Source organism: Oryctolagus cuniculus, chromosome 1, assembly GCF_964237555.1.
Source record: "Oryctolagus cuniculus chromosome 1, mOryCun1.1, whole genome shotgun sequence".
NCBI lineage: Eukaryota > Metazoa > Chordata > Mammalia > Lagomorpha > Leporidae > Oryctolagus > Oryctolagus cuniculus.
Window position 1 is genome coordinate 124,773,010 of NC_091432.1, and position 24,148 is coordinate 124,797,157.

General features: G+C 45.9%; 1 protein-coding gene across 3 annotated transcripts in view; it reads right to left on the bottom strand.

Moving 5' to 3' along the window:
* Positions 1 to 3,593: 3,593 nt before the first annotated feature.
* The window catches only part of SNX19 (sorting nexin 19), a 42,515-nt gene continuing 21,960 nt past the window's right edge, over positions 3,594 to 24,148 (bottom strand). The window contains exons 9-11 of one of the 3 annotated variants that reach the window (XM_002708838.5): positions 7,841 to 8,025; positions 6,236 to 6,323; positions 3,594 to 5,250 (exon numbers count right to left, since the gene is read on the bottom strand). In XM_002708838.5, the coding sequence (XP_002708884.2) occupies positions 5,118 to 5,250; positions 6,236 to 6,323; positions 7,841 to 8,025 (406 nt within the window). In that variant the 3' untranslated portion in view covers positions 3,594 to 5,117. Of the gene's footprint in view, positions 5,251 to 6,235; positions 6,324 to 7,840; positions 8,026 to 8,051; positions 18,244 to 24,148 lie in introns of those variants that run through there. The other 2 variants (XM_051847741.2, XM_070048342.1) reach the window with 2 other exon arrangements.

The following is a 24,148-nucleotide window of genomic DNA, read 5'->3' on the forward strand; positions in this document are numbered from 1 at the left end:
TGGGCCTTCCACTATACAAGCATCATGGTTTCCCTCCTTCCCTCCCTCCAACTACCACTTGGTCCCTGGTGCCCATTCCCTTTCCTACCCAGCAGGCTTGCCTGAGCTTCCTCTCCTCATCCCGAGAACACACATCTTGTTGTGGTGCGAAGGAAGCTGGGGCTAAGCAGCAGGCCCCGGGGCTGTGGAAGACGAGGCGCTGCCGGCCCAGCCCAGCCCGGCATCTCCAACGGCTCCCTCTACCAGCGGAGCAGCCAGGCAAGCACGCTGAGTGCCAGTGATGCCCTCATGCTGTGGCACGTGTGCTCCTACCAGGCCTCACACGAGACCTACTGAGTTCACACTTCATTTCCACAAGATCCTAGGTGAACCACAGGCACGAGTTGCATAAGCGTTATTCTCACTCATAGACCAGGGGCCCGCAAACGGCAATGTGTGGGCCACATCCGGTCAGCTGCCTGTGTTTGTTAAGTTTCGGTGGAACACTGCCACGCTTCTTTATGAACTGTCTAGGGCTGTTTTCATGCTACAGTGGGGGAGCTGAATAGCTACAACAGAGATCGCACAGCTGCCAAGCCTGAAATATTTATTCGATGGCTCCTTACGGGAAAAATCTGCCAGTTCCTATGCTGGAGGACTCGGAGAACTGGTGTTTGCTTTGTAAGCTAGGGAGGCGGGTGACCACAGTGGTCACCATGCGGGCTCAGAGGCAGGACAGGATTGTACCTAGACTCGGACAATTTCTTGCAAACGACAGTGGGAAAATCGCAACATTTGGGCCTCATCTTCCCCAGGTATAAAATGGGGGTACATAACGAATCTCCCTTCCAGGGTTGATGTGTTGGGTTAAATGAGTTCTGTGACATGTTTTGAGCAGAGCCAGCAAATGTTAAGTGTCAGCTGGCACTAGGGGCTTTTACAGTACCACGGGGCCATTGCTGAATGATCCCTGTTGACTATCAATACCCATTCTCTGCTGCTTTCTGGATAGCACCTGCTTTTTAGGTGCCTGGCTTCCATGGGGGAAGGGGTGACCACACTGCTGGGGTATTACTGCAAACCCATCACAGATGCCTCGCTCAGCGTCAGCAGCTTGGCCTAGGGGCGGGCAGTTCTGGTGCAAGAGGAAAAGAGAATTCCTGAGCCGCCTCTGGAAGATGCTTCCCTGCTTCTTGAAAGGAAAACACGGGAGCGATGTCCCTGCTGCTTCTGGGCTCTTAGGCCTAGAGGTGACGCCTAGGGCTACAGCAGCCAGGAAGGCAAGTGGTCTGAGGACAGAGCAACTGCGCCTGGAAAGGCAGAGCAGAAAGATGGAAGAAGGCACGCAGGCCCTTGTGTGGTCCCAGAGCAGCTTCAACTTCTGGGGGTCACCTACTCATGTACTGATTTTTATGGACGAAAGTAAGTTTTCCTAGTCATTTAATTGCTGTACAAAAGCAACCTCATCTAGCCAGGAATCAGGCTGACACCTGTTTTTACTCCATACAGGACCTAACAACTGCTGTTGGGTGCTAAGAGCAAAGAAGAACAGTGAATGGGAATGAGTGGACCAGGAGGAGCAAGGGGGTACTCAAGAACAGCCCAGGTCATGCAAATCAAAACCACAGCAAGACATCACCTCACAATGGTCAGGTTGGCCATCATATAAAAAAGCAAACAGAAAAAGTGTCGGGGAACATTTGGAAAACTGGAGCCCTTGAACATGGTTGGGGCCACTTTGGAAAACGCTATGGAGGTTTCACAAATACGAACAGTAGTAACTACCACATGACCCACCAATCCCGCTTCTGCGCATGTCTCTAAAAGCTTGGGAAGCAGGGGTTCACAGAGACAGCTGCTCTCCCACGTCTCCTGCAGCATTATTCACAATAACCAAGAGGAGGAAGCAACCTATATACCCACTAACAGACGAATGGATGAAGAACTTATGCTATGTACACAAAGGAATACCACTCAGCCTTTAGAAAGGAAGAAATCGTGCCAACACGCTACAGCAGGGATTAACCTGGAGGACTTAAAGCTAACTGAAATAAGTTAGCCACAGAAGGGTAACATTGCGTGATTCTGCTTATGTAAGGTATGTACAACAGTCAGTCTGTTTATACAGAATAGAGTGGTGGTTCCCTAATCCACCACTGCCAGCCACGGGAGGGAAAGGGAAATGGGGAATCACTATAGGTGAGTATGAAGTCACTCATGCCCGATGGACAGCCGGATTTCAGAGTCCTGCTGTGCGACACTTCGCAGCTTATGGTCAGCACAGTGCAAGCTGAATCCGCTGGGAGGCCAGGCTGCATGCCATGTGTTTCCTTACAATGAGTAAACAAAAATCAACAGGTAAACTGAAAATTTTTAAATTGGAAATTGAGGCAGACTTGTAGTATTAATCTTAAAATTTACACATGTTCGTATGCTTGGATTTCAGAAGGTATTTTTTCCTCTTAGCTTTGGTTAAGTCGAATCCTACAAATGTAAAATAAAAATGTGGGTTACACGTGATGGGATACATGTAGTTTCTTGAAGTCCAAACATGCAATGGGAAAGAGCACATTTAGCACGAGACAGAAAGAACACAGCATGCCTCTCTCCTTTTTGATAGAGTTTTATCAGGATGAGGGAATAGGGCTTTAGTCTTATTTGGAACATTAGCATTCTGATGTAAATGAAGAAAATCTGGATAAGAGCGAATGGAGAAAAAGAAAAATTCTGGGGCTAGTGCAGAACCAATTCTTCCTTGCACGCGTCATTTCCCAGGTGGGAGTACCTTTTCCTGATACCTGTGGCTCTCTCCCAAATGCTATTCTCTCTTCTTGTCTGAACCTGCCATGCAAACCTGGCGAGATCTTCTCAAAGCTAGATGGGTTTTGATTGTTTCCTTGGTGATACCCACTGTTTCCCTCCTGGGTAGAAGGAGAGTCTGAGGATAGCTTATCTTTTGGGGGCAGGTAGAGTGGAGGTGGGGTCTCTTGCATAACATGAACATAAGAAAGCCCTTCAGGCAGAAGTGTCAAAAGATTCCTAAGAATGTATAGTCACAGGGATTTCATGGTGTGTCAGGTTACTGACTTTCTGACTTTGTGCCACATCGGAGCCAGGATCCTAACAGATTCCAAGCAACACAGGCAGCTAAGTACACATGAAGAAAGGGTGGGGAGAAGGGTACCAGAAAGCAGGGCTACCCACGTCACCTCCACCTACCGAGAAGAGAATGACCCCTGCTGAAGGATCAACTTGAATATGTCCCATAGGGACTCCACACCCCTGCAGCCATTCACTGAAGGTACAGATGCCAAGTTACCTCTGCCTGTGACCATCTACGGTGGGAGACGCTTCCAGAGCCTTGGAACCATAAAGTGAAAACAACCGAAAGTTGGTAAGAATCAACTTTCAAGCCTAGAAGGAACCATGAGACATTACCTCATTCATTTCTTTGCCTTTCAGTAAGAACAGCACATCTAAGCTACCCAATTACATCAGAACACAATTTATAGAAAACAAAACAAAAAGAAACACCCCCCACCCTGAAACACACACACACACACACACACACAAAACACTTCCATAGAGAAGAAAAAGGGAAAAGATTTCACAACTTTTCCTATAAACCATTTTAATTGTATGCTTGTCACCTATTTCAGAGTCTTAAGAGAAACCCGGGGTTTGTTCTTAAAGCTCTACCCCATTTTCATCAATCTAACTCTGGGGCCCTCCTCCAAGTGGGAGGATCTGAGTTCGGTAGAAGCGGGGGGCTGGGAGGCGCCCCAGGAGCTACAGGGCTGAGGGGTCAGCCAAGTGGTCCAGCAACAGCCTTGAAGCCCCCTTGCCAGCCATTCTGATGTGCTTAGTGAGCAGCACTGTCCTGTGACTTTCTGCCTGCCTCCTTTGCACCAGCAAGCCTGCCAAATTGTTCCCTCCTTCTAAGGGACACGGTAGCCGGCAGAACACCTCTGCCTGCCTCCTTTGCACCAGCAAGCCTGCCGAATTGTTCCCTCCTTCTAAGGGACACTGTAGCCAGCAGAACACCTCTGCCTGCCTCCTTTGCACCAGCAAGCCTGCCGAATTGTTCCCTCCTTCTAAGAGACTGTAGCCGGCAGAACACCTCTGCCTGCATCGCTGGTGTCTTAAAGACTAATTAGACCCTGAAGGAGCAGGCAGCAGCAGCTCTTCCCTGCAGTTTCCTGTCAGAGACTTGTTAAGGGAGACCCCTCCGTCCTCTGTGCTACCTACTCTTTGGGCATCCTCGGCTGCGGAGCAAGTGCTTCCTCTTGTCCCTGGAAACACTGCGGCTGCATTTGTAACTTGCCATGAGATTCTGTTGAAGACAGAAGGAGGGCCTCAAATTCAGAACTCCAACTGCTTTGGGCAGGGGGTTGGAAGGAAAGCTAATAAATAAAATCTGTGGTGCAACTCCCTTGCAGGAAAGGGTGTGAAGGGTGGGGTGGATTTACCAGAAGCTTTGGCAGTCTGTTTTGAAGACTTCTGGACAGGAAAAGTGTAGCCACTCAGAAAAGCAGCCTTCATGACATCCTCCACCAGGTCGATGTCTTGGAAAATCCTCAGTGAGAAAACGTCGCTGAGAAATCTCCTCCCTCCCTCTTCTGCTGGGATTGCTGGGAATCCAGAGAGGGCCCGGGGGTCTGCCTTTCAAGAGTGGCCTGGATAAATCTGCAGTTTCCAGGTGGGAACAGAGAACTCAAAAGATTACTTTCTCTTCCACGGAAATCTGGCTATAGTTTTTTTCCTGCCCTATCCACAGCTTGTGTGTTGGCGGATTAGGCACATGTGTGCATGGGGCCAGCCTTTTGGCAAATAATATTAGAAAGGAGGGCAAAGGGGGCTCATTCCTCTACCTCACAGTTTCCTTTTCCAAAGGAGCCAGGATCTATCCACCAGTAACAATCCATACACCACAAAAAAAGCTATGGAAACGGATATGCATGCAATTGGTAAGTACATCTCTCACTGCCCACTACAAATGGAGCAGAGCTGGAGGGGAATTCAGCCACTGCGACCTCAAGCCTTCTGAGCTGTAACCTAGTTCTGGAGGGCACAGGCTTCCTGACTGGTCTCTGGGTGGCTCGGTGACTCCTTCCTTGGTCTTTGTGATTCGTCTATGGCTATGGAGGTACCCCCATCTTCTTGGGGATGCCTGGGGTATTTGAGGCAGGGGTGGCTGTGGCAGACTCCTCAACAGAGGTACTGAGGTCCAAGAACTCCAGGATGATGTCCCCAAGGCAGTAAATCAAATGCCTGAAATAAATGGACAAAATAACTTAGAGAAGGGTCTGGCTCAAACACGATTCTGTTGATGACACTCAATTTCTTGTCCTCATTAATGATATCCTAAACTTCAACAGCTTGATGAAACTTCTGCCACAAAATAAATGCTTTTTGAACTTATTAATAAGGGCTATGGCATTAATAAAGATGAGCAATACTTACAATTGGAGCTTATAAAATTCCATTTCTCTTTCCATAATTACTTTAGCATATTAGCAGTCAGCACTGCTCTTAAAAAACTGTGAAGGAAAATCCCTGTGATGTCAGATTACTAGGGAACTCTGACTATTGCTGTTTCTCATAATGAAGTCATCACAGAGTGTAGGCCATCTTCCAGGCAACAAGGTAAAGCCAGGACCCTGGAGGAGTGGCAGACATGCTGAGGCTGAGTTTCAGAGAGGAGTGTGTGAGCAACCAACACTTTACAAGAGCATTCCACTCAGGGGGTGAGATCTAAGAGTCCACACCCAGCAGTTCTGGTCCTTTTATCAAATTCAAGCTTCACTACCCGGCCTACCACTCCTGATGCCAACATGAATCATGGCTTTGCTATGAGGCCAGGAGCCTATGCTGAAAATCATTACATGGCCTGTACTCCATAGGCCAGGCCGTGCTCCCACAGTGTTCACAGGGGCTGGCAGATATTGGAGAAGCACACTGAACAATTGGATGCTAATAGCATTTTCAGCAGCTCATGTAGGCTCCTGTATTGAGTTCTTCCAAATACCAATCACGGCTGGTCCAACAGCTCACTACCACATGACACCCAGCTCCAAAGCCTGGCAGGTTTAACTTCGTGTGTGTGGCCCTGGACACCAGACTCTGCAGTCTGGAGCAAGTACCAATGACAACCCTATTCTTCTGAATGTGGGCTTGTCACTTACAGCCCCGAAGACCTCTGAGACCAGAGATGCCTTTAGGTATGCTGATGTTGGGGACAAGTTTCTCAGCTTACCTGTTGATGAGGGGTTGCTGCAGGGACTCCAAGACCAGAATCCAACTCAGCCGGCATTTGTTCACCCCCAGGATTTCTACCACAAAATCTGATGAGGAAAAACAGATGAAATGCTTGTGTTACCACTGAAGTCTCTTCATCTAAGGAGACTGTCTCCCCAGGATCGCTGCTAGATTTGCACAAACCTTCAAAGTGCATAAACAGAGGAGACTTTTCAATGAAACAGAGGAAAGCAAAGCAAAGCGTTTCTTAAGTTAGGAGTCTAGGGAAACATGGGTCTCAAGGTATAACTTTGTAATCTGCCACTAACGTGCAGGCAGAGTCGAGGAGGGAGAGGGAATAAGGGTCACCACGACTGAGTGTCCACAGCTGAGCCCACTGCTATCCCCTGGCTACCATACTGGGCAGCAAACTGCCTCTCCCCTCAACAACACAAAGCAAAGCAAAGAATGTTCTCATTCTCAGGCTGTGCCCACCAGTGTGAAGGACCATCTGCCTTGCTCAAAGGTTCAAATTTATCATGTCTCAGCTTCTGCAGGACATGCCACGCTATTCCCTGGTACCAGAACACCGTGAGCTGGCAGAGCCTGAAGTCTTCACCGGGTGGGGATGGTTGAGACCTGCCCCCAGAGGCAGCTCCCCCAGATCTGTCAGATTCTCCTCTAACAGGTAGGGTATGGCCACAGCAATCCTTTGCATTCCCTTGGCATCACTTGAGTGAGGGATCAAGGGATCACAGCCCTGGAGCTGGCATTATGGTCCTGCCAGTTAGGCTTCCACTTGCAAAGCCAGCACCCTATACAGGAGCACAAGTTTCAGTCCCAGTTGCTTTGCTTCCAATCAGCTCCCTGCTAATGTGCCTGTGAAGGCAGAGGAGGATGGCCTGAGTACTTAGGTCTGCCACCCACATGGGAGACCTGGATGAGATTCCTGGCTATTGGCTTTGGCTTGGCCCAGCCTTGGCTCTTGTGGGCATTTGGGGAATGAATCAGTAGGTGAAAGATACCTCTCTTGCTTGCTCTATCTTTCCCCTTTTGTCACTCTGCCTTTTTAATAAATAAATAATTTTTTTTTTAACAGGCAGAGTGGACATTGAGAGAGAGAGGGAGAGAGAAAGGTCTTCCTTTGCCATTGGTTCACCCTCCAATGACCACCGCGGTCAGCGCGCTGCGGCCGGCGCACCGCGCTGATCCGATGGCAGAAGCCAGGTACTTATTCTGGTCTCCCATGGGGTGCAGGGCCCAAGCACTTGGGCCATCATCCACTGCACTCCCTGGCCACAGCAGAGAGCTGGCCTGGAAGAGGGGCAACCGGGACAGAATCCGGCACCCCGACCGGGACTAGAACCCGGTGTGCCGGTGCCGCAAGGCGGAGGATTAGTCTAGTGAGCCGCGGCGCTGGCCAATAAATAAATAAATTTTAAAAAAAGGAATTGCGGTCCTTATCATTTTCCTGTTTGCCAGAGAAATGGTGAGTTAACAGGTTTTGAACCTAGAGAAGTGCATGGTCCTTTCATCAGTGGGGAAGAATGGGGGTAACCGTGGCAACACAGGATGGGAGGGAAGAGCTATCAGTATAGTCAGTCTCATCAGCCCACTTAATTACCTGGCAGGACCTCCATCAGGCTCTGCAAAGCTTGACTCTCAGTAGCCACCTTCTGCTCCTGGGTCCTTACAGGCCGGGGAGACTTGGGCAACACTCCACCTGGCCAGATGGACTCCCGAAGAAGGCGGAGGTACTGCACCCAGCGCTGAGGACATGTTAGGTTAGTGACCTGCACCTCCAGCCACCTGTGGTAGGAGCGAGAAGAAAGCTCAGATAAATCTGAAGGAAAGGGGGCCCCAAGGCAATGGACTGTGTATGTTCAGGTCCCCAGGCCCAGATTCCTATGTTGAAATTCTAACCCCCAAGGTGACGAGAGCAGGAGCTGGGGAAGTGACTAGGGAGGTGACTAGAGGTCATGGTGGCAGAGCCCTCTCGAGTGGGATTAAACAGGCCCAAGAGAGACCCCTCACCTCTTCTTGCCATTGAGGACAGGGTGACTGTACCATCTATAAACCAACCAGACACCAAATCTGCTAGCACCTGGATCTTGGATTTTCCAGCCTTCAGAACTGTGAGAAATATATTTCTATTGTTTATGCCACCCAGTTTTGGGTATTTTGCTATAGTGGCCTGATGAGACCCCAACAGCATGAATCATGTGTGTAATTAGAACTAGGCAAAGAAAGCCAGCACAGACTCATGGGATGCCAGAATCTGCAAACGAGAACAATCATCACAGCATTACTTACTGAGTGTCCACTGTGAGCCATGATTCACTGGGGGTTCTGCAGAACAGACACTAGAAGGGCCGTGGTCTCTGGACAAAGCTGTAGGTATATATCTTTCCAGCTTTCTGCCAGCATCACAATCCTCTTAGCAATGTGGACAGATGGCCCTTGTAGGTTTTTCTTTTTTAAACGCAAGTTTCTCTCCCTCACCACCGCAGCCATATCCAGTTGGTCTTCCGGTCCCCATGACTGGCCTTGAGGACGTGCTCCACCTGTCCTTTGTCATGGTTATCTCACTGACAAGGCCCTCTTCCCTCCAGCAGCTCAAGTCTGTGCTCTGGCAAGCCCTGTTTAAATCCCACCTCCTCCATACAATCCCTGCTGGCCGGCCCCACGGGAAGTGCCCTCCTTTTCCGTGGAGCGCCTCTGGCACTCAGACCTACAGCCCAGGTTTGGAAGCCAGGTCATATTTGACTTTGGAATATGGAAGACTGCTCATGTGCTTACGGCTTTATTTCTTCAACTCAATTATAGTGTAATGAGAGTTCTGCGTCTTGTACTTCATGAAATTTCCAACAATGTCTTGGTGATCAAGAAACATTTGTGTTTCTTATTAAAATGAAAATCTGCCTTGCTTTTTACAAAATGAGTTAATAGCTCTGAGGGGACAGATATGCCAAAACTGGAGTAGAAAACCCCAGAAGGTGTTTCATATTATTCTTTATTTGTGCTTGCATCTTGTCAGAGTGATATGGTCACTAGCTGGGTCTCAAGACTGTCGAGGCCCCTTGTTCTGCAACTGGCACGGCTGCAGTGGCCACAGATGGACCATGGGCCACCTGTCCTCTGCACAGAAGGCCCTGTTTGTATGGCACCACATGGCGGTTCATGCGATTGCTCCTATAGCTGAGTTCCTTGCAGCCTATCCAAGAGCAGAGGGGCTGCCAAGGCAAACTTTATTTAACCTCCACTCTGCCAGACAGTCTGCATTCCACTCAAGCTGGGCATTCCGGTTCTGGGGGCTGAATCCCCCAAGTCCAGGGCTCACAAATGATTCTAAGAATAGGAAGCCTGAAAGGTAACAGCAGGGCAAGAATGGCAGACAGCGATGGAGATCAAGAGCGGCACAAAGCCTTGCTGGCTCAAAATAGCCATCACGATCGTGTTTGTTATTATTAGGGCCGCATCTCCTTTTCACAGGGCTTTTCATTCAGCAAGCCTAAGCCGCCTGATGAGGGATCCAGTAGCAGAATTCCTGCTCCTGTTTATAGAAGAGGGTCACCAGCGGGAGGTGGCTGCAATGACCCGCTCGGGTTCTCTGCCAGGGATCAAGTGACCCAGAGTCTCCCTGCTTCAACTCTAGCCACGTACACTTCTGCACCTTTTTGCTGAGGTGAGCAATGTGTGCCAGCGTCTCATCTATGTGAGCTGAGGGACAGAGGCAAGGTCTACATCTTCAAGTTCTCCAACAAGTCTGGAGAATCCCAGCACAAGACATGTTCATCTGGAATTAGTTCAGGCTCAGGTTCTCACTCATATCTGCATATGAGAAGCCGCTGTGCCCTTATTTCTGTGCTCTGGAGCCAATACTGTTTGGGGTTCAATCTCTTGAAAGCCATCTTAGCACCTACACAATCCTTCCTAGACGAAGCATCCTGCCCAACAGCAAATCCGGGTGCTTCTGCCCCAGTTCAGTTATGTCCTACCAGAGAGAAGTCTGTCCACTCGGAAACAACACCAATCTATCCAGTAGGGACAGGCCCTCACACTGCATCAAGGTAAGGATGGGCTTGTTCTCATCCCCAGGGACTTAGGTCCCATGTACATACATTGGGTGCATGAATTTATAAATGTATACAAATCTACAACATCTTATTAAACTCTAAATGAGTATGTTGGGAAGAATCAAAATAGGAAAGGTAAAAATAGCACCTGATGATGAGGGTAAGTCAATGAGGAAAAGAAATCCTTGGGAGTTAAGAAGGAAACTTATCTGACAAAAAAAGGCTGAAACCTTCAGGGAAAGGATGAAGTGCTAACAAAACGAAGATGTTGCAGGCACAGAAACCCGAGGCACGGAGCGAGTCAAGAGGAGGCCCTAGAAGCCAGTACCAGGAATGCAAGGAACAGCATGTGTGCGAACTGGCAGCAATGAGACAAACTTCAGGTTCACAAGATGGGACAAGTTCTTAGGAAGCAGTATCTATTTGCTAGGAGCTGCACAATGTCCACTTTCCTTACTCTTCCACACCCTTAAGGTAAAGGATGCAGACCACATGCTTCCTGAGGTACAATGCTCAGGCACTGCTTCCTTCCTCCCCCCAGAAAACAGAGACTTTCACCAGGAGCTCTCCCAGCTCCAGGCAGCTTGTATAGAGACTAAGTGCAATACATTTTTGTTCACAGAACTGCTGAGATCTGGTGTCTTATCTTGAACAATGAGCACTCCAATCTGGAAGGAAGAAATAAAGCCCAAACCAAGACAATCACTACCACTACTCCCACCACTAAACAACTGCCCTTCCTGGATCTCTACAATTTGTGAGCTGACTTCTAAGACTTGTTTTATTATCACATACAACACATTTCTTGAGCTGGGGATGGCCAGATTCAGGAACATGGTGCAGTTTGCCTTGCCTAACACCTAGACAGAAGCAAATGCCGACAGGTCTTTGATGGCACTAAGGAAGGTAAGGACTTCTTCATCTAATAATCTCTCTCTTCATCCCTCTCTGCCTTTTCTTATTCTACTACCCTTCTCTATACACACCACCACTCCTTTATCTAACTTATCTAACTTTAGTAGCTCTCTGACAAGACCTATCCCCACCAACCATCCTTGACTATCTATTCCACATGTCTCCTTGTCTTCTTGACAGAGGTGGGAAAGTTAAAAAGTGACCTGTGTGCCTATGGCTCTCCTGAAGCCAAAGGAATGGAATTGATGTGTCTGGAGTCCAGTGTATCATGGGAGTTTTTCCAGCATCAGTTTCTGGAATCTACTGGTACTACTTACTATTAGGACAACAGAAATCTAAAATTTCAGACACACACCCACATCCTTCCCACTGTTTATTATAAAAATAATAAATCATTTACTAAATACAAATACTATTGTTTATGTAATACAAGATGCATGAGGTAAATATGCTAAAATAAATAGGGTAGAGAAGAGCCTCAAATAGCACCGGCTTTATTTTCATCACTATTCCAGGTCTGATATTTGATTTAGAGAGGTCTCTTTCAACCATCCTACCTCTGTCCTAAAGATAGAAAAGGGGAACAAAAACCCAAACCAGGTCTGTTCTACAAGACATCTCTCAATGATTCAGAGCGCATGGACGCCTACTAAGCCCAGGGGCCCAGAAATAGCCAATAAAATGACAAATAAACAACAGACAGACACTGAGCCCTTCAAGAGCTTTCCAGATGCCGGGTATGGACGGAGGGTGGCTGTGATTACGGCTTGTTATTACACAGGGAATGCATGTGTATGCCATGTTCAAGGGGATCTGGTCTGAAATAGCCACAGATGGAGGAATGGAGCACTGGCTAAAAAGGAGACAGTTTAATACTATGGCTTAAGATGGCACCTCAAGGTTAACAGAAGGTCACTCCCTACCCAAATAGCAGAGTCAACTCTCACAAGGCAGGAGAGAGGGCTTTAGGGACCATGTCTAATCCAGTTAGCTGAATTCCCTTCACTTCTTTTCTCAGAGAGTTGCCATGGCCCAAGAGAAGAAGCACCCTATGTCAATAGTACTTAACAGGGAAGATAGACGGAGAAGGATAGTGAAATCATAAAGCAGAAACTCTTCATAAGAGCAGTGACAATACTGTAACAAAAATGCCTGGTCTGGTCTAGACTAAAAAAAGTAACCAGTCCATTCCTTCCGGTCTCTTTTTCCATTGAGCTGCGTTTCTGTAATAAACCCAAGGGCATTATGCTCCAACCTCATCTTAACAGAGTAAACACAGTCCAATGAAAAAGTGAGAAAGGAAGACCAGGTTAATGCTTCTACCATTCCAGACAGACCCACAGTGGATCACAAGTACTGATTTATTTTATTACCCTCAGTGCAGGGCTTTCCAGTGGGTACCCAGTAGGTGCTGCTGATGGTCCAGACTATTGTGGGGCTGCCCTGTGCTGTGCAATAATGTTCAGCAGCAGCCCTGGCCCCCCAACACTAGAGGCCATGATAATCAAAAATGCCCCAAGACATGGCCACACATCCCTAAGGACAAAATTGTTTTAGGTAAGAATCACTGCTTGAAACTGAGGGTCTTTTGTACATAATGCATCAGGCTACTGACTTTCATAGTCACTTAAAAACTGGTTGTTACGGCACAATATTTTTTCAAATTGTGAGTGGGATACATTAGAGGTGATATAACCTGCTTTGTCATTTGTGACATTTAAACAAATCTAAAAGGAAATAAATTAAAATAGAAAATGTAAAGCGCATCTTGTGTTTTGAAACACTTTGTTTCATATGTATATATGTATATATATATCATGCTCAGGTCTGTGTATGTGTATGTGTTTGTGGTAGGCTGCAGTAGAAAACGTATTTCTTACTTTGGTTTGAAGTTTCAAAAAAGTTTGAAACACACTGATAAAAGTGCAAAGAATTAGGAGTTCCAAGCAAAGTAAGGATAAAGCCCCAGACATCTTTTTTAGTTTCCTGGAGTCAGTGTCCACCTCCATCCATCCAAGCACTCTGCAAAGCATTTACAATGGCGTAAATCATGAACATTGTATTTTACACCCTTGATCACATTTCTATGAACAAGTGGTTCATCCAATCAGTGTCCTAATCTATAACGTGGAGCAGAAAGAAGGGCTTGGGGGTGGTGGTGTGGATTCAGCGAATTTCCCATTAAACAAGTTGTTTTTGCTAGTTTCACACCTGATAAAAGTAACACTTGTCTTTCCTCTGATTGCTTTCCCAGGCCTCTGTTTTCCGGTCATGCCCTCTTGTTGTGTGTATAGACCGTTGGATTCCCTGTCAACTCTCAGCTCTAGCCTCTCAGTCCTGTCACTAGCCAGGCCCCGGTTACTCAGCTGTGCCTGAGAAAGTTCAACATTGCTGCCCTCTGTGTGTCTAGGTCACCATCCTTTCCTGCCCTGTGTTGGAGAAGAATGAGGAGGAAATGAGCTCTGAGGGTAAGAAACCCCACCTTCTTTCTCCCAATCCCTATTGTGAAGCCTGAAATGGCTCACCAAGTGTGCCCAATTTCTTCCTGTAGTTTTGAGCCATACCTTTGAAACATGTGCTTCAAGGGGAAGATTTAAAAGTGCCCATACACCTCAATTTAAGAATCTATGTTTGGTACTTAGATATATGCTAACAATCAGCTTTTGTTTTTGATTGTTAATACAGAAGTTACAAATACAAAATTAACATGCAACAAAAACTGAATGTTCCTTAAGGGAGGAACTATAAGAAATCATTGTTGAACCTTAGAAGGTTTTTTTTTTTTTTTTTTTTTTTTCCAATCTAACCAGTGCCACACATGAGAATAGCAAGAACCAAAAAGCAGTGTGGCTTTTATAGGGACAAACACCTTGAGAGTTGGAAAGGCACTCAGAGGTTATCTTATCCAGTCTTTTTCCAAAGCAGAAAAACCCTCTGTAATATCAAGACGTAAACAATGCTTTAAGCCTGTGAATCCAGAGACCTGAGATTTTATCTTAGTTCTACCAATTACCAATGTGACCTTGGGAAAATTGCTTAATTCCCAAAATGGATGATTTTAATTCATTAGAAATGCTTCTTAAACACTAGAAACCCAAACCTGTCCCGTTGTAAATCCTAGTTGTTGGTCCTGGTCTACCCTCTGTAGTTATCAGAAACTAGGTCAAATCTTTTCCAATAGAAAACATTTTTCGCTTTTAAATTCAACGATTATTTCTCACCTAAGTCTGTTGTACAATTATTTCTCATTGCTTCAGCCAACCTCAAAACTTGTATCCAGAAGACACTCAAAAAAGGACTGAAGAACAAAGGAGAGAAATGAGCCATTTGCCATGTGGCACCCTCCTCTGGGTGTGTGCTGCTTCCTTATTCTCTTTTAAAATGGAGTGCCCAGAACCTCACAGTCCCAAGGTGTGATCTGACCAGCACAGTGTGCAGGGGATTAGTGCCTTTCTCAGTCTAGATACTATACTCTTGATAATATAGTCCAAGACTGTCATCTTTTTGGCATGCACACAAAAAGCACTGACTTATATTGAGTTTGCAAGTCAATTAGAACTGTAAGTTCACATTTTTTTTTTTTTTTGAATCACCTGCCCCTCTGTCTCCTAGGCCCTGTCCTGCTCTTTTGTATTTTTTGTATTAAAAACAAAACAAAACAAAACAAACAAAAAACCACCTGGGGCTGGTGCTATGGTACAGTGGATTAAGCTGCAGCTTTCAATGCCAGCATTTCATATCAGAATGTCAGTTCAAGCCCAGGTGCTAAACTTCTGATCCAGCTTCCTGCTAATGCACCTGGAAAGGCAGAAGAAGATGGCCAAAATACTTGGACCCCTGCCACTCAAGTGAGACACCAGACTTATCTGTCTCTTGCCTTTGCCTTATCCATTTTTTTAAAGAACAGGATTTTTTTTTTTTTTTTAATTTATCTGAAAAGCAGAGACACAGTGAGAGAGAGAGCAAGCGAGAGAGAGAACACCTATTCTGGTTTCCTCTCCAGATGTATACCATGCACAGGACAAGCTGAGGTCAAAGCTGGGAACATAATCCGGGTCTCCCATGAAATCGTTAGAAATCCAATTACTGAAGCCGTCATCACTGCCTCCCAGGGTCTGCCTTGGCAAGAAGCTGGAGTTAGGAGTGAGAAACAGTAACTGAACCCAGATACTCCAATGCACAGCCATCTTAACCAACAGGCTAACCACCTGAAGCGCACGCACATGCACACGCACACACACACAATCCAAATTCTAGTTTATGTTATTTCAAATTCCATTTTGTTGGTGTTAGATTTCCAAATTTTTGAACTTTGACTGTTAGAGTATTAATTATTAGTCCTTTAAGATTAAGAGTTACCTGCAAATTAACTGATGAAAAAATGGAAAAGAATAAGATCAAAAACAATGTTCTAGAAATTCCCCTTCAGGTTGAAATCAATTTATTAATTCTCCTTGGCTAAGGACACTCAACTAGCCATGAATCACTTATAAGTCCTATGGTTCAGGCCACTTAAACCTATGTTGTCTACATGGATATACCTGCAAAAGTTTGTTGAAATTCATATACCATGTGACTGCCACTGAATTCCTTTCATTTAATGATCTCATAAACCACACTGGTGAGGCAGCAGATAGTCCTATTAATGCCATACTGGTTTCTAAGGCTCACTGTTATTTCCCCTCTTGAGTGTTCACAAACAGTTTCAAAATCTGCTTCTGTATTTCCAGAGATACATGTCAGGGCCATTAACAACCTTATCCACTTTTGAAAAGGCAAGGTATTTGCCCATCTTCAACCCATCTCCATATGGTTATGCTTCCTAATGACTGTGGGTCTTCAAAGGTAAATATAAGTTCTTATCAGTTTCAAGGAATAGAATTCATCTAGTCAGGTACGTGAACTTCAAGAGGTTAAATCCTCTCATTATTTTCATTCCTGTTTTAGTCTTCAATTCTATTTTAACCATGTTTGTTCAATTTTTATTGTTAGGCCATTTTCCTCAACAAACGAAACAAATTAAATATATTAGCAAATAACAGATGCATACATTTGTTGTTAAATGAATGAATGCTCTCTCAATGAAGCCAGTTAATACTATGGCATCTGTTCTACACACTTTACCTGTATTTTTTGTTTTTAAATTTTCTTAAAAAAGTATTTCCCTCTATTACTTATCTAGAACTTTAGCTCTAAGTTAAAAAAAACTTTTTTATTAATATAAAGAGAACAGACTTTAGATTTTAGTAGGTACAGTTCCAAGAAGACAATCACACTTCCCTCACTGCTCCATTCCCCCTCCCATGCTCCTCCTTACCAGACACCATTCTTATCAGTTCCATTGCTACTCTTTTTGCCAAACCCAGTTTGTGTCCCTTCTCTCTATTTTTTCATGTGTTCACCTAGAATCTGAGCTCCGTGTACTACTCTGGTTTTATTTATGGCTGATTTTTCTTCTTCCTCGCTGGAATCATGTATTCAACTGTTTATTCATGTACTCAACACATTCTGGTTGAGCTTTTTTAACTGCCAAAAGAATAGATTGGAAGGTGCTGAAGGCAGGAGTCTGACTTAATTCATTTTGATGTCAGCTTTTGCATTTACCATAATGACACCATCCACACAATAAACCACCAAATATTTATCTAATCCTATTTCAAAACTCTCATTGACAACTTATGGTGCTAAAATTTTAAGTTAGTTTATTATCACATCATGTAAGAAAAGTAATATTTTTGACCCATTCTCTGTTATATTCTCCTCTGAATTCTAATATATAAGTTGTTTTCCAAAATATTCAGTCTTTCTTTGAATGTTCTTTTTTCAACTTCATCCTCTTCACTGGGTTGATGAATCTTCTACCAAGTATATTCTCCCTATGATTCTCAAGTTGTGCTCTGCCTGAGTCATGGAGCTCACCCCATTTAGGTTATCAGATGCCATGTCATGGAAAATTTTAAAACTTTCCCTTGGTACCAGCTGTTCAGTTAGCTATCCATTCCAAAATTTCCATTTTCTTCCAAATATAGAGCTCCAAGACAGAAGATAAGATGAAAAAATGAGCCTTAAGTTTTCTATCAAAAAGTCTCAAAATTATTAGAGCTATAGTGAATGCTTCTTTAGGTGCCATCCCTTATTTTTATACAAATCAAAGTAGATAATCTATTGATTTAATTAGGAACAACAGATTTTTGAGTGCAACTCAGATACACTTGTTCTCTTGGGCTAAGAAGGGTACTCTATCATCCTGTTAGCTGTGGTTCTCAGTCCACAAGGTAGAAAGCTGTGACTCACTCTTGACTACTCCTTTTCCCTGACCCCTACCCAGCACCCATGGTCATGTAAACAGTTATGAAACCCACTTGATCTGGCTACTCAGTGTCTCATGACTCCATCACTCCTTTATCCTTCCTACAGTAATAAACTTCTTTAAGATTTATTTTATTTTACTTGAAAGGCAAAGTTAGAGAGAGAGGAGGAGACACACACACACACACACACACACACAGAGAGAGAGAGACAGAGACAGAGAGAGTTTCTATCTGCTGGTTCATTCTCCAAATGGCCACAATGGCCGGGCCTGGGCCAGGCTGAAGCCTGGAGCCCACGTGGGTTCAAGGGCTCAAGCACTTGGGCCATCTTCCGCTACTTTCTCAGGCACATTAGCAAGGAGCTGTATCAGAAGTAGAGCAGCCAGGTCTCAAACCGGCACCCATATGGGATGCTGGCATTGCAGGTGGAGGCTTAACCTACTAGGCTACAACGCCAGCTACATTTAGTTGAGGGCCTCATCACCTTCACCTCTATCAACACAACTCCTTCCGAATTTGTCTCCATGACTCCACATATGCATCCTTAAATTAATCTTCCCCAGTACTATACGAGTGAGTTTTCTAAAGTACAAATTTGCTGTTATTATCTACTTACATTTTGTAAATCGCTTCCTACGGGAGTAACACGGCTTGGCACGAGTTGGCTCCCAATAAACTCATGAGTGTTACCTTCGGCCACTCTTCCCGCCTATCAATCTCAACTTCTGTGAGCAACACAAATATGCCTCATTACTTCACTGTTCTTGCATGCTCCATTTCTCAATGTCTACTGTCAATTCTCCTTATTCTTTAAATCCCACCTCTGATGTCATCTCCTCTACTAGCCTTCCACAGGCCTCCTTAACTGACTGCTTGGTCCCTTCTCCAAAATACATATAGAGTTCTACTGAAAGACTTAGGCTAATAATAAAATTGAACTGTGGGCCAGTACACTGGCTGTAGAGTGGATGTTGCAAGGAGTGTGCTGGGTGTATGTCAGCTGATCTAGAATGGAATGGACAAGCCACACTTGGCCACGCATTCCTCAGGAAGGGAAGAGAGGTGGAAGGCAATGGAATGGGTCAGTGGTCAACCATGCTTCATATCTGGCACACTATAAATCCTAGAGAAGAGAGAGAGCTGCCAGAAGCCTATGTTTTTATCAGTTTTCCTGGAAAACAGGCCTCCAGGACCGAGGAGACTGAAAGTCAAACAGAAGCAAAGTGGGGTTACGAAGCCTGTGAGTCACACTTACATTCTGGGAAGTGTCTCTGATGGATGGGGCAGCAGCTATGGATTCCAACCCATTATCTGACACCAGCCAGAAAGGAAAGAGGCGACTGGGCAAAAAGCAAATACATAGGAGACCCAAGGCAAACATCAGGCTACTTTTCTAATGCATAGAATGAAAGGGAGACACTCGGTGTTCCTGGTATTGTTAAAACTGACTACAGGCCGGCGCCGCGGCTCACTAGGCTAATCCTCCGCCTTGCGGCGCCGGCACACCGGCTTCTAGTCCCGGTTGGGGCGCCGGATTCTGTCCCGGTTGCCCCTCTTCCAGGCCAGCTCTCTGCTGTGGCCAGGGAGTGCAGTGGAGGATGGCCCAAGTGCTTGGGCCCTGCACCCCATGGGAGACCAGGAGAAGCACCTGGCTCCTGTCATCGGATCAGCGCGGTGCGCAGGCCGCAGCGCACTGGCCGCGGCGGCCATTGGAAGGTGAACCAACGGCAAAGGAAGACCTTTCTCTCTGTCTTGTCCACTCTGCCTGTCAAAAAAAAAAAAAAAAAAAAAAAGACTGACTACAATTTATTCCAGCTTTAAGTGTCACGACACCTATAGGATTCCAATCTGAAAGTTTGTTAGTCAATCCAGGGTGCCTTTGAAGACTTGCAGGTCAGCCTTTTTTTTCTTTCAGCGCCATACCATATTGCTGTCAATGCACTGTCATCCAGCTCCAAGAAAATCACATCAGGGCTGACACAGGTTTGAGCCTAGCCTAATCACTTAAAAGTTGAGTGAACTCTAACTTCTGGCCCCTTTCTTTGCAAAATCAGGCTACCTCTTGCCTTACCTTCTTAGAAGATTATCATCAAGATCACATGAGAGAAATAAGACATTTTTGCCAGTGATGTGTGTTTATGCATGTGACAAAGAAAAAAAAGACTCATTTAGACTCTGGAAAACTTGTACCAGCTTCAAGGACCTACTTCACAGCAGGAGGCTGAGCTCTGCATTTTATGCCTTAGCTTCCCTGCTGTAAACTTCTCTTCTGGCCGGCCCAGGGAAATAAATATCGGAATAGTGAATCACTTGGTACTAAGTGATTGAGAGAGCTGGGAGAGACCCTACGGGCTTATGTGGAGCATGGAAACTGCATTTCAGAATCTCTCCATAAACTGGCCTCCACAGACAGGACAATGAAACCTTTCGTGCAGAGATGGCAGGATCAGAACTGTCCCCGTGTGTGAACAGCAAGCCCGGCTCATTCTCAGTCCCCAGGTAGTCATCCTGGCCCTGCTGTTCTCAGCACCCAGGGTGAGGGCAGGGACGGGGCCCAGCGGAGAAGGGGAAGGTAATTAAAGTGGCCACCCATTCAGAAGAAAATTGAGTCTGGTGGAGGGGAAAGGGCAGGGACAGGGAGTGAAACCCTGAGAGCTGGAGCACCAGGAAGAGAGGCAGGACACAAAGGAGGGAAGAAGGCAGTAATTTAGTGGTTGTCTTGACAACCAGAGCCCTCATTGTTCCTGGTGACTTTACCTCACAGGGAGAGCTCCCCAATCTGCTCCAGGCATAAAATCACCCCCACAGGAGAGCAGGGTGGGAAGGGGAGGCTGGAAGAGGCAGAAGGGATAAGTAATTATGTGCTCTCTACTTAGAAGGGCTTGACCTCCCAACTTCTACCAATATTGCAGATAGCAGATTTAGAGTGCTCAGCCATCATGTGGATGAGAATAATTCGGAATTGCATTTAAACAAGCAGACATGGCAGGGTTACGAATCGTGCTATACAAATGGCTACAGAAGGGTAGAAAAGCAGCCTCCAGAAAAACAAAGGATAAATACACACCCAGGTTACTATTGTAATACCTGCAGGATTCGAATTTGAAAGCTTATTAGACAAATGTAGAGTGCTTCTGAAAAGATAAACTTCTCAGTCTTGTGTCACATTGCTACCAACGCACAATAATCGGACTCTAAGAAAGCAGATATCCAGGTTAAGGAAGAGGGAAAACACTGGGGTGTGGGTAGGGACCGTGTGGAGAAGGACAAATTAACAGAATAATCTGTTATCCAAAGGTATCTGTTCGCAGTTTCCTGTCTACAAGGCTGAATTTTAAAATCTTTCTAAGTAGAAGGCTGTCTACCCTGACACTAAGGCTATAAGAACAGGGCGGCAGCAATTCCAGAATCTCCACAGAAGGGGCAAGAAATGTGGTTTACATAACATTAAGGAAACAATAAACAAAACTTACAAGGGAAAAAAGAAAAGAGAGAGAGAGAAAAGAAAAGAAACCCTAGGGGAGAGAGAAGGAAGATGTTGAGAGATGAGAAACTAATCTTGATGCTCCACTGACGTCACAAGCCTTCCTTTGAGGAGGGCCCAAACTCCTCATGAGGAACCTCTGGTGCCAGCACTACACTGGGGCGAGGCTGCAGTACATAACCCATAATTCTTCCCCACTGTCTCCCTGCTGCAGAACCAGACAGTTCTACTCCTCCACAATGCATGCTGCAGAGCTTCAAAGGAGAGATGTTAAGCTCAAAGTCATCACTGTGTGGTTGCTTCTCCAAAAGCCAGGTTAACAGGAAGGAGCCAAACGCTCTCCCCATCCATAGTTGAAAGCAACAGGACATTCCCTTGTAACAGGCTGATAAGATTATCATCATAAGGGCAACTTAGCAATGACAATCTCTGCCTCAGTGAGGTGTACAAGATGTGGAATTTTGGGGTCCCAAAAGGCTCCAGGCATAGGGCCTAGCGTACAGAGAGCACTAACAGAACTCTTCCCACTCAGCTGTCCTGGTCTTATCAATACCAGACTCTTTGGTTCGTTCTGTTCTGAATGAATCAGCTCCAGCAAAGAAGTCTTAATGGGTGGAATCCACTCAAAAGGGCAACTTCTGGCAGTAAACACTGCCCAGAGAAGCAAGTGTATATTGAAAACTCTGGGAGCATAGAGAAGTGAATGATCAAAAAACAGGGCCTGCCTAAAAGTCACTGGCCCTAAGGAGTAAGCAGATAAGTGGCCTCTGAATCATGCAGCAAGACAACTGTCACCACCAAGGCAAGGACCTACAATTGCAAAACAAACAGGTTTCCCGCAAAGAAAGTGAATGGGGATTGTTTAACCTGCAGCGCCACCTGGTGCCCAGGGATAGACTTCCTGTACTACCTCACCACGCAGCAAATTGCCTGAAGCAGGCTTTCTCTAACCTATTTAAAACAACTAAAGACATACATGCACACACTCTTCAGAATGCGTCTGGCTAAAAAATACTCAAAATATGTTTAAAAGCTATTTTTTACTTAAAAGTGGAAATAGTGCAATTCTCTGCACTTAAAAAATGTTTCAGTGCCTGGAATATTCTTTAATGTGAACCTGTCTAGCTCCAAACACATACCCTCTTCTTTAAAGCCTCCCTAACATTTACTCCCAAGTTACCTCTTATCTCCCAAATCGCTTCATAAGCCAGGCATTTATTCCCATTTGGAGAGTAACTGAGGCACAGGTAGGTTAAGTGAACTGTTGTGACACAGGTAGTACGCCTCAAAGCAGAATTTGAATTCATATCTGTCTGACCTCAAAGCCCCTATTCTTTCTCTCCACATGGAAGGAAGGTCAAGAACGCCCATGAGGAGATGCTTCCAGGGAGAGCCAACCCAGCACGAGGCCTTACAGTGCAAGTCCCGAGAGAGCTAACAGGCTCCGTAGGACAGCAGAATGTTTCTGGAAGGGGCGATGGCGGAAGGACCCAAACACAACACCTCTTTGCTCGGGGTCAGCCATGGCACTGGGGATTGGAGTTGCCCAGTTAAAGAGCTGGGGAAGCCCTGTAGGGAACGGATGAAGGACAGCTCCCACGGGTATGTCTTGTCTCCCAGCACAATGGAGGTTCTCACTGATGATAAGCAAAGGGACAGAGACTGATTCAGGTGTGGTGGTGAGTGAGCTGACACACTGGTTCACCCGACACTACCTCATCAAGTCCCTTCTATGAATCAGACTCGATGTTTCAGACACAACGGAGAGTAACATGTAGTCCCTGCACTCAGCATACTTACACACAGTCTAAAGCCATCATCAAAATGCCAAGCTCTCAAGTTCCTGTTTGTAATGAGAGACGGGGCAAGAGATACTAGTAACTTGACTTGGCAGGAAAAAGCTCTGAGGTTAAAATACCTCGTGATACTCTTTTTTGTTTATTTTTTCCTAAACCTTCACAATGACCAATTCTGTATGAGAATCCAGGAACATGAACCACACCCAGACGCACAGACCACACAAAGCACAGTCAGCTTTGCACCTGTTAACAACCTTACAGACATATTCAAGTACAGGTTGTCAGTACATGACAGGAAAGGCATGGTGTCTCTGTCATAAGATGTGTGTACAGGGGCTGGTGCTGTGGCACAGTAGATTAATCCTCCGTCTGTGGCGCCAGCATCCCATATGGGCACCTGGCTGCCCCTCTTCCAGTCCAGCTCTCTGCTATGGCCTGGGAAAGCAGTAGAAGATGGTCCAAGTGCTTGAGCCCCTGCACCCACGTGGGAGACCAGGAAGAAGAGCCTGGCTCCTGGCTGCGGATCAGTGCAGCTCTGGCTGTTGTGGCCATGTGGGGAGTGAACCAACGGAAGGATCTTTCTCTCTGTCTCTCCCTCTCAACTGTCTGTAACTCTAACTCTCAAATAAAATAAAATCTTTAAAAAAAAAAAAAGATATATGTACAATAAGTGACAGTCAAGACCATGTCAGACCATGCATTTGACAGGAGAAGCTGCTGGAGCCATGCTGCCCAAAGCACCCCAGAGCACAGTGCACTGGACGAGGCATGAGACGAGCAGTGTTCCTTCTTCCTGAGGACAGGTTCTGCATCTGAGCAAAGGCATTGCTGTGAAAAGTTAACTTCATTAAGCGACTCTGAAAACAGCCAGTCCCTTTCCCAGTCAATGATTAGAGGCCAGGAAATAACAAGACAGGGAAGTTGGAAGGCTCCAGTAGTGTTAACTTTGTATCTGGCCCTCTTGTCAAAGTCTGCATTTTTCTAGAGAAGCTGTGCATAGGAAGAGATTATTTTTTTCTTAATTTATTTATTTTTGATAGGCAGAGTGGACCATGAGAGAGAGAGAGACAGAAAGGTCTTCCTTTGCTGTTGGTTCACCCTCCAATGGCTGCCGTGGCTGGCGCGCTGCAGCCGGCGCACTGCGCTGATCCGAAGCCAGGAGCCAGGTACTTCTCCTGGTCTCCCATGGGGTGCAGGGCCCAAGCACTTGGGCCATCCTCCACTGCACTCCCTGGCCACAGCAGAGAGCTGGACTGGAAGAGGGGCAACCAGGACAGAATCCGGCGCCCCAACCGGGACTAGAACCCGGTGTGCTGGCGCCGCAAGGCAGAGGATTAACCTAGTGAG